Source organism: Brienomyrus brachyistius, chromosome 2, assembly GCF_023856365.1.
Source record: "Brienomyrus brachyistius isolate T26 chromosome 2, BBRACH_0.4, whole genome shotgun sequence".
NCBI lineage: Eukaryota > Metazoa > Chordata > Actinopteri > Osteoglossiformes > Mormyridae > Brienomyrus > Brienomyrus brachyistius.
Genome location: NC_064534.1, coordinates 25532264 through 25543936, shown reverse-complemented (window position 1 = coordinate 25543936; position 11673 = coordinate 25532264). Strand labels below are relative to the sequence as shown.

The window sequence follows — 11673 nt, the reverse complement described above, 5'->3', positions numbered from 1 at the left end:
TGCCATTAATTTTTGAAGAATTGGTAATACCACCACACCTATAATACATCATGTTTTCCTTTGTACATTACTACATCATTTCCTTTTCCCATTTTTTGTAAAAAAATGAAGTTTGATTCGCTGAAAGTGTGTCAGTAAAATCAAACTGCTTCTGTGATGATTGTTCAACTGTGCCACAACAGGCAGGACGAATGACTCATCAGAACGAAATCAACAAGATCGCGAGGGATCAAACCGAGAGGGTTAGAAAGGGGATGGACATGGGCTAGCAGGAGGAGCAACGATTGTGACTAGACTGGGGAGCACAGCACAGGGAAGCACGTGTATATATGGGACTAACGAGGGAGCTAGTGAGAGGCAGCTGGGAGTGATTAACACGAGGGTTAGGAACAAGAGGTAAGACATGAGTAACAGACGTGGCTTGTTAGGGCCATGCCATAGAGGAGACAGGAGGACCAGGTGGACATGGTGGGCAGGATGTGACAAATGTTTAGTGCATTAAATATTAGCTTTGTAATATGATGAGAGTATATGATTCTAGTATAATTCTACATAAAATATTTTAATTTTAATACTATTTTGCTTTGTAAAATGTCAGATTTGTTAATTTTTACAATACTTTTTACAGTAACATCGTACACGTCATTGTGAAACTGGCATGGAATCACCGCAAACTGAGAAGGAATGGATGAAATTTCCTAATGGTAGCATCATCACAAAAACTTATTAGACACCTTTGTTTCTACAATTGCTTCACTAGTCTTGTTACAGTTCCCTCCACAGCAACCTTGGTAAACACAGTACAGTAAGGGAAAGCTGTAGTGGCTGAGTACCAATAGGAACCTGGATCTTATCTATTTATACACTGCTTATTGCATGCATTCATATGTCATTCACATTTATTTAGCAGATACTTTTGTCAAATGCAACATACAAGTGAAGCAAATAGCACATTACAAACATACCTGCTGCTGAGGAGTCGAGCAGACATAGCTGCGGCTAGGCTGAGCTTCCACTGAATGTCCAGTTACAAATGCAAATATTGGAGCAAGAGCTACAGTACATAACATCTACTAACAAAGCGGTATGGGACTAAATAGATCTTCTTCCCATGCACCTCACAAGGATGACCTTTTGTTTCATTGCCCTGTAGGCCTGAAATATTGTTTGCGTTAGTTCTTAATACCACTTGTTCCCATCCCTCCTCTGTAACTGCTTATCCTATTCAGGATTGTGGGGGGTCTGGAGCCTCAGAGCCTATAAGTGCAAGGTTGGGAACAACCCAACATGTGGTATCAACCCATCACAGGGCACACATGCATAAACCTACAGGCAATTTTTGCAACTCCAATTAAGCTCAGCATATTTTTGGACTTTGGGGGAAATCTGGAGGAAACCCCACAACAACGCAGGGAGAACACATGAGCTCCACACACATGGAGCCACAGCAGACACTCGAACCCGGACCCCAGAGGTACGAAGCGACAGTGTGAACCAGTGCACCACCATGCAGCCGCTCACTTGTCCCCAGAAACACATAATTACAGAAGATTCTTCATATTGTTTCCTTAACTCTGTCTTTTAAAAGGATGTGCTTATACGTATATGTTTTTTAAATCAGAAAATTGATAATGTTCCTGAATATCAAAGTATACAATTAATGAATGATTGTTTCATCAAGTGAAATTATATATATTCAGTGAAAAAAATGATAGGGTGGGATTTACATATTATTATTTCTTTCTGCATAAGATACATGCAGAGAACAATGCTGTTATTTGTTGTTTATTACTATCCTTGACTACCATGTTTTCAGGACTGGTGTGTTTAAATATGAAAGTTTTTTTTTTCTTTATCGTTCAAGGGCCAGAAGCATGGAAGCAATTGTAGAAAGTTTTACCTCATTCATACTGGGTGCCAAGATTTTTTTCCTTATACAATTAACATTGTGCTGCAAATGGCAGCCGGCTGGTGCACGTTAAAACAACCTTCATCTTCTGTCAGCCAGGCTGCTATCAGTACTGTCGTCCTATTAGTGGGAAACATGCACCATTTGCTGCTTTTAGAACACATGGCAAAGCTGAAGTGAACTTTTCTCTGCAAGAAAAAGCAAGATGTAAACAAAATAAATCGTCATGGCAGATATATTTTCCTGTATTGTTTCATAGAAACAACTATATTAATACTTGGCTTGCCCTGGGGTGAGAGTTTGCTTGAGTTTTGCTCAAATTTGTGAGCAAAATATTGATAGGGTGGTGGGGTGAAAAAAAGATGTGAAATTGGCCGTCCTGCCCTTGATGACGTTAGCATGCCGTTTCAAGCCAGAAACTGATGACAGGCACAGGCGTGATGCCCATTCTTCTTACAAACAGGGAGAGTTACAGCAGCATAGCATGGAACTTAGATTCAATATAGTGCAAAAGATTGCTTCACTTTTAATACATAATTTTGATTTATTTCAGATGATCCATTAAAACATGAAATTCAAAACCGCAGAGCTGGTATTTAATTTGAATTGATAATGTAACATAGTCTGATAATCTTCATAATTTTCACGTGGCCTGTATCTTGTAAAAGTAAATTTTAACTACATGTCCTTTCATGTAGTTTGTTTCTGGGGTAAAATTTACAGTGTAGACTTATAAAAAAAGGCCAAGTCTTACATTAACCAAAAGGAGTTTGTCAGCAGTCTTGCATTCTGTGGCCCGTACCATATGACAATTAATGCATAGCTCAAATATTGATTCTAATCGGACAGTGTTCTTCTGTACACTAACAACTATTATTTTACATAATGAGTCTTAACCAGGTCTTTTAATAGTTTTGTGATTATTGGATAGGTCACTGTGTTTGCGTGTATGTCTGGAAAATTGATATTTGTGTATTAGTGGGAAGAAATCAAAGTTCGGAAACATATACGCATGCTTTCACAGATAAAGAGTGTTAAAGAGCAGCAGTGAGAGTTTTAAACTCAGTCAGCCCAGATTCAGTGAAGGGTCGACACTTTGTTCCCTCTGATTTGCTGAAGAGTGTGAGTTATCTTACTCACCAAGTGATAGATGCATCTGCTCTTCAGACATCTGTATTTACTCAGACACAGCTAATTTCCCAGGGAAGCACAAGAGAGAAATTCAAAAGATTATTTTGGGAGTCCTTTACTGAAGTAGGGAGTAAGAGTTAGTTACGTATAAGTCTGTTCACCCATAAAGGTATTGATGGGGCTACTCTGAATGATACACCACATTCTGAGGTTAGTAACTGCCTGAAGGTTTTTCTCAATAGCTGGATTTGTACTTTTTATTCTACAAAACAATGATGTCATGAAGGAGTTTGTAGCTTCCTGAAATTGTTCATTTCTGAATTTGATTGCGAGCCGTACTTCACTACAGTATTTCTGCTTGTGAGATCATTTCAGTGTGACTTTATCTGTCGTTTTCTTCCAGCTAACTACTCCATATGATTAACCCGGGAACACTGGGGCTTATTTTGAAAGGTCTCTCTGGCATACAACATGAGACATTATGTTTATGAAATATAGGCCCATTCAAGAATCCAAGAGATTCCAAAGCTTTATTGTCAATTAAATGATAAACAGCCAAGAACCAGCACAGTTTTAGGGCAAATAGCATAGATACAATGTGCTGGCTGTTAATAAGGTAAAATTCTTTATTTGCACAAGTATGAGGACAGGTATATTGGAATGCTTCGCTCTCTCCTACCCAGTTCTGCTCTCCATGCAACATGCAAGTTACATCAGAGGGTTAGACAGCATGCAGCACCCCTGGAGCTGGGGGGGGGGGGGGTTTCCAGACATTCCCTAATTCATGCCAAAAAAAATATTGCAAATTGGACTATGAAGCTCCACCTACTTTTTTGTTTAATTATTATAATTTTTAAAAATATTGGTGCTAGACGGTTCATCCAAATCGTACAAAACTCTAACTGTAGCATCTTGAGACCCTGTAGACAAAAATTTTTAGGCAAATTGTTCAAATGCCACAGACCAAGGAATTTCTTGGGTGTGACTGTATTGAACTTATTGACCAATTTCAACAGAACATCTGATTCTCACCGAACTTGCTATGTGTGGATGGTACGACATTCTAAAGCTACTTCCCAAATTTCGCCCAATAAGAAGCACTATAACACAAACTAGCTTATAACTTGGAACCCCCCTCCCCAATAATCAAAACCTGTCAATACAACACCCTGAACCCCCTTAAAAGAATGGATACCTCAACCCCCCAATGCTCAAACCACAGTTACGGCCCTGCATACATACAGTATACAACCTTCAGTGCAATATTGAGGAAGAAAAAACTCAGTGAACATATTGTAGCTTCACATACAAAATTAAATAATAATAATGAAAGGAATCAAAGTATTAATGTACAAAAAAGTGATAAAGTACCTAAGACCCAAGGTTGCTGGAAATAGGGGGGATGGTATAAACAGTGTATTCCTTATCTTTTAACATGAAGCCACACATCAATGAGGTCATTTCACTGCACATACAGAGCATGAGGACGAAACATACACCTAACGAAGACTGTAGTCCTGTATCAGACAAACATTTTATCATAAGGGTTAGTTTCTTCTGTTTTTTTTGTGAACCTATACCTTAAACAGTGTGTGTCTTATTAAAAAACATGAAATCTTTATTAGTCTAAGATAATTTTTAAATCTTTCTAGCATCACATCCTTTCACGATGTGACTATTACATGTGTGTCCATTGTTTCCCCCACAATTTCTACTCAAATAGTACATTCTGGATGACTGTAAAGTCATTGTTTCCCTTTGTTAAACCGTATATCTACATCATTGGTTTACCGAGTAGAAAAAGGCACTAGTGTATAAGAAAATATTATACAATTTGTTAAGTATACGGTTCGAAACGTTCAAAATGGCTAATTACTTTTACAAAGTGATTAGCCCCATTTTCTTGCAAATACAACTCTTCATTTAAGATACATGGTTCTTTTCCATTAACTATCAGATCCTTCTTCAGACCAGCCACATTTTCATGCACATGTGATGACAGATTTTTTTGCTTTTTTTTGGGTGCAGCAGAATAATTTTAATTGACAATCATCTGCCAGAGGTAATAATACTGTTCGTACAAGTCACACCTATAGCAAGTCTGCCAACTCTTTGGTTCTCACACGTGCATTTCTAGGACATTTAACAAAATTTCAATCATGATTGAATGAAGCAGGGGCTGATAGGCGGTGGTGATGGTTGCCTAGGACGCCATATTGGCTAGGAACTGGGTGCTGAGTATAGCCAAGCTAACTACAGCCCTGTCTCTCCCCCATGTGGAAGACATAGGGAAAGTTATTGTATCTCGGAGTTCTTGATGAGGTTGACAAAGAACAGGGAAACAATAGGCATTAAACAGCATTATCATTCCATTTAAATGTTAAAATGTTAAATTCTGCAGTACAAGGCATTAACAAACAAACAAATATGCTGGTCACCTCAGGACTCTTAATTTGAAGTGGGATGGGCACAAATGATACAATTAAGTGTAATATTTTTCCTCACACCAGAAATCAAATTATCTATCATATTTATTGCCTACTTATAATCATATCTATCTATCTATCTATCTATCTATCTATCTATCTATCTATCTATCTATCTATCTATCTATCTATCTAAATTATTCAGGTTATTATCTAAATTATATTGGTTATTTTTTCAACCATCCATCCTTCGACTCCTACTTTAGGAGGTACCAGCTCACTTTCAGAAGGGCTAGTGTGCCCCTCCTCTTGGGGACCATGACGAAACTATAGTGGGTGTAATTTGAATTCGAAGTACCGAATGGCTTTTCCTTGTTTAGGAAACGAACTGAGCTCAGTGTAATCTGCGAACTGAAGTTAGACACTTACTTCTCCGTTCAAACAAGAAGAGTCCTCAATGCACTATAATCAGGAGAATTGTTAGAATTGCTGTGCACGGGGGTACAACACGCGACTTCTGAATGGAAGGGAACAGTCTAATACATTGGAATTATTAATACAACTGAAACTCATTTATGGGATTACAAATTTGTCAAAGGTATTATTATTATTATTATTATTATTATTATAGTTTTTCAAGAAAAAAGTTTAATATTCCATCAGAAAAAGAAGTTATTTCCAAGTTACTTTTTTCAGAATGTGATTTTGCACCAATTAGCTTATTAGTTTGAAATGTATCTAGTGAGTCAACGTAAAACAATTGCAATTCTAAATTCTGTTTTTCTCTATAAATACTGAGAAAATCGATATATATATATATATATATATATATATATATATATATATATATTTCAGTTAATTGTTATATATATATATATCGACATAAAGATATATATAAATCTTTTATGTGTTTGAATTAACGCTCATTCGCCCTTTACGAAGTATAAAGCATGTTTCATGATTTGCTTCAGTATTTACTCCGCTGTTTTCCAGTGAATCCTATATAGCTATCGGCTCATTAAAATCTCGTATACGAAGATGCAGACGTTAATTTTTCTGGTCTCTGTCTATGTTTTGAAACGGGTTTGATACAAATGTCTGTCATATCACCTGATGACATTATTTTGACAGAAAGCATTATCGGAATCGGAAATCATTATTGGGAACTCTGCTTTTGTTTTTACCGTGTTTTAGCTCATTGATATATTGAGCACTGTCAGTTTCAATTTCGTGTCAAAGGCTAGCCGATTTTCAATAAACTGTCTATATTTGACAATATCAAGCATGCCCTTTATCCTTGTTCTCCCGTTCCTTAATTAAGTTAATCACTTCCATAACATTATGCTGGCCATACCACACTTTAAAGCAGAGATCCTTTTTCGAATGATGTGTAATACTTTTGCAACTAAAATACACTATTTTGGTTTTCCCCAGTGTTACTTTGCTTGTCTTAGAAGATGCTCCATGAATGCTTCTTTAAACAGAAGTCTTCTGGCATCTTTACATAGAATATACATGTATGCAGTGCTTTTTGATTCTGTTCTTTGACCAAAGTTCTACTGCTTCTTCAAAGTTGATTTAAAATGTAAACAGTCCTCTCTTCATCAGCCCACCCCCCTCCCCTGGTTCTCTCCTCCTGCTTTGTCAGAAGGCACAGTCATGCTTGATCATATTCCAATAATGTTTTTGAAACTTTGTAATATTTCATACCCATCTGCTGATCCTCTAAGGGTTGCTTGTTGCCCGTTGCTGACTTCGTACTTGGATTCGTACCATCTCGTAAAGGAGGGTTACATGCGCTTTATTCTGGACTAATAATTATTGAATCATAGCACAGGGGGGAGGATAAATTAGCTGTAAGGCAACTGGACAGACTTGAGCTTATTAAGAATAATTACTGCTGTGAGAATGTACAGTTTTCCAAGTAATAATTTTAAAAATTATTTTAAATTATTTGTTGCTGTTGTTATAACAAACAATCATTATAACTACCTAGCTTTAAGAAGCTGGATAGATGCAGAAACTGCTTTATAGTAGTGGTATATGATATTACCTTTTGAAACAGTTATTGATGTATTATTTGTGTTTTTTTTTTCAGACCAAGGATGTTATTTAATATAAAACATATCCTGTGGTGGTTATTTTATGTACACCAGACAGTTGATGGTAAGATATGAAATATATTCCAATCATGTATATTAGGTGTAATCTTTCAAGTTTAAGTTGACCTAGTTATATTGACATGTATTCAGCATGAACAAATCTTCTACGGTTCTATGTATTTAAAAGAACAGTGATTAGATCAGTCAATTAAAAAAAACTTATTTACATATAACCCTGTAAAGATGGCAAAAGAACATACAATTACTGAAAATGCTTGCTAAATATATAAGACTATGTGAATAACATTTGTACCTTAACTTCTTCTTCATCACTAACTTCAGGCACTTTTTTGGAACTGAACCCCATCAGTGGTTCTCTTTCGGGCAGGGTAGTCCTACCCTGTCACTTCACTGCTTTCCCCACCACTATGCCCATCATCAACAGCACTGGGAGGACAGAATACTTGCGCATCAAATGGACAAGGACAGAGGGTGATACCGAAAGTACAGTTCTGGTGGCACAGCAGGGGAAGATTAAGATTGCATCTAGCTACAGGAAACGGGTTTCAATCCCCAGCCACCCCGAGGACATAGGGGATGCCTCCCTGACAATGGTCAAGCTGCGTGCCAGTGATGCAGGGCGGTATCGCTGTGAAATCATGTATGGTGTTGAGGACAAGCAGGACACCGTTTCCTTGGATGTCAATGGTAAGAATCTGCTAAATTTTCTTTTAAGCAGTGTTTAATTTGAAAATGGCACTAACGCAAGTATTATAATATTCATGGGCTCCATATTGTGTGTGTGTGTATATATATATATGTTGTTGAATACATATATATATAATAGTCTTTTGTGTTGCATCATTAGAACTATAAGGTGACATATTTCATTTAACAAACAGTAAGAAACAGAGCAAACAGTATTTAAGTGCATCCATTAACGCAGCCTATCACAAGCCCACCTGAGGGATAATTATTTTGGTGTAAGTCTGTATTAATAAGAGCATTCCCAATTTTCCTGTTCCCTCCTACTGTATAATACATAAAACGTGCAGTTAGGCCAACCAGTGGCCCTGAATTGTCTATAGGGTTGGACTGACATGCCATCTAGGGTGACCTGTGCGTTCTCAACTCTTTATCTACTAGATAAACAGTTATACTAGATGGAAAAAGATGGATAGATGAAAGATCTTATCTGATAATGATATTACAACCTTATGCTATGTGGACAAAAAATAGGACAAACGAGTATAAAATATAGCTACTTCATGATGAGGTCAAAGGGTCTTTTTGAAGCTTCAGCAAAGAAAGTGTTGCTTCACGTCGCAACTTCAAAAATACACATCGAATAATTTACAGAAAAGGTACTGCGGAACTAATATGGATAGAAGCATTCAGTTGTGAAAAATATAGCATCTAAATAAAATTATGATTCAGCACCTGGTTTAAAACATAGGAAAAGACAGAACTTTATAATCTTCATCATGTGTAGAAACCATATCATTTCACTGTGCAATAACCCTACACCTAAATAATATGTTCAGGCGATCAGAGGAGGGCCATTGTATTTATTAAAGAAACAGTTACAGTCATTTGTATCCATGTTTGCTATCTTCATGTTCTTCAACAGCTTGAACAGCACATTTACCAGCCTCTTAATATCACAACCAGTAGACAAAGAATGTTAACAATCTGTGAACAATTAAATGAACCATGGACCCTCTTCATGTTCAGTATGAGATCTGTTAGCCTCATTGTAAAGTAGTTGTAACAGTTTTAGTTAAGGTGTCCAGTGACATTTACATGATTGTGGTTCTATTTCAGGAATTCTGAAATAATGCCAGTTTAACTACAGTAGGAGGCACCAGCTCACTTTTATAATGTATCTACAGAAATGCAGATTTTAATAAGAATGAGTAGCATTTGGATAAGCTAACAACAAATTATTAAGGGAAAGGGTGGTTCTAAATTTCAATATGAGTATTTTCTATATTGTAATGGTGCTTTGGCAGGCTGAGATGTGTTCAACAAAGCTTGATAACACAAAACTCAATTTTTTCCTTCCTTTTCCCCATACCTTCTTTCTAAACATGATGTTTTAGGTGACCCAGCACCACAAATGCAGCATTCAACTTCTACCCATTATTTATAGAGACGCCCCTTAAGGCTACGTCAAAGGCTGGTCAAAGATAGCATGTACTGCAATGAAGTACAATGTAGGACTAGCACTCATTCATCCAGCTGTCTCCTATAATTCCATTTCAAATAAAGTCAGTGACCCTGGGGCAATAAGCACAGGGCCTGAGACAAGGGAGGCCTTGGATAGGATGTCAGCCAATCAGAGGACACACACACAAACTAATAGAAAAATGACTGATTGACTTAAATGTTCAGTTTTGAAATATGTGAGGAAGCCAGAATTCCCAGACAAAATACATATAAATATGAACATGTAAACACCAGACACACACCAGGCAGGTTTCAAACTCCCAGCCCTGGAAGTGTGAGTTTGCAGTGCTAACCAAAAAAAAAACACTGTACCACTCAAACTGGACTCATCGCTCTCACAATGACAATGTGCATCACCTTATATTTATTTTTTTGCCTGACACTTACACTGCAAGCATTTACCTGTGAAGGACCCCACCCAGATACAAGTACTGCTAAACTACGCAGATAGTTGTTCATTAAAGAGGAATGCAAATTCTGCTTAACAACCTTGAATCCTAAGCTAAAGATATCTTTGGATTTTGTACAGGTGTTGTGTTTCACTACCGGGCAAGTACCAGCAGGTACAGTATGGATTATGATCAGGCTGTAAAAACCTGCCAGTCAATAGGAGCCTCAATTGCCACGTTTGCCCAGCTAAAATCAGCCTATGAGGATGGTTTTGACCAATGTGATGCTGGCTGGATTGCAGACCAGACAGTGAGGTAAGATATTTATGTTCATATAGTCTATATTATAACAAGGTGTACAGTCTGTGAGTTGGTTTAACAATATTTTGCAGCAATTTAATAGTTCATTTTGACACATTTTTTAACAAATAACTTTTTGGCTACACTGTGAGAGTGTCTTTGGTCTTTTGATTAAATTAACTCAATATGTCTGATCTTCCATGAAGATATCCAATCACAAAACCCAGAGCTGGTTGCTATGGAGATAAAATGGGAAAACCTGGTATCAGAACATATGGAGTTCGAGACCCTAAAGAGACGTATGATGTATATTGCTATGTGGACAAACTCGAAGGTGAGAAAAGTCTTGATAACACAAGCTGGAGCAGCAGGTGTGAAAAGTCAAATGGATCTAAATAAATTATTTTGAATTTCAAAGTGATAAAGAGGTGCCTGATTTCCATTGAAAGTGCTAAAATGTTAACAGATGAACATGTTTCAAAATAATTATGCTCATTTCATTACAAAAAAAAATCATACTTAAAAAAATTACTTTGTTTTATTGCTCTGCCTTGTTCCATGTGCTGCCTTGCAAGAGGCCTCAGGCACTGCTGTGATCCTGTACTGGAAAATCTCTTGGAAAAGTTTTAGAAGGACAAATTAAATTTTCATTTTATTTTGGTCACACAAATCAAAAAAATCCATAAAGTATTTGTAATCTTGTTTACATTGACTTATAACTACTAACAGCCAAGAATCATTTTAGCTTGCATAGTTATATACTGGTTACTCACATTGTGCTGTTTATAATTGTCTTTATGAGATTTTTGTTCATGGCAAATGTCTTGCCAAAACACTAAAACATAATTACATTATGTGCACAATAATAACAACATATTCAGGATTAATTGCAAAGTGCACAATGCATTAATTGCAAAGTGCACAGTTTTTCCAAAAATGTTTGCAGTGGTACAACTTTCTGATGGCTTGCTCAACATCCCAGCATCTATATGTGCGTATGTCTATATATATACACATGTATATTACATATCACACAATCACACAAAACCATATGATCATCTAACTGAGTTATTTACAAAACCGTAGACAGTTTTGTGAATGACAAAAACATGCAGCGAGGCAGATTGGTAACATTTAATTACCCATGGTGCAAGGCAGAGTGCCACATACCTTTGGCCTCCTTGGTG

At 36.8% G+C, this 11673-nt stretch overlaps 1 protein-coding gene across 1 annotated transcript in view; it reads left to right on the top strand.

Annotated features, from left to right (window-relative positions):
* The first annotated feature begins 5857 nt into the window (after window positions 1-5857).
* The window catches only part of LOC125714667 (versican core protein-like), an 84712-nt gene continuing 78896 nt past the window's right edge, over window positions 5858-11673 (top strand). The window contains exons 1-5 of the mRNA XM_048985484.1: window positions 5858-6064; window positions 7565-7632; window positions 7911-8276; window positions 10327-10501; window positions 10693-10820. Of these exons, the coding sequence (XP_048841441.1) occupies window positions 6042-6064; window positions 7565-7632; window positions 7911-8276; window positions 10327-10501; window positions 10693-10820 (760 nt within the window). The 5' untranslated portion in view covers window positions 5858-6041. The remainder of the gene's footprint in view (window positions 6065-7564; window positions 7633-7910; window positions 8277-10326; window positions 10502-10692; window positions 10821-11673) is intronic.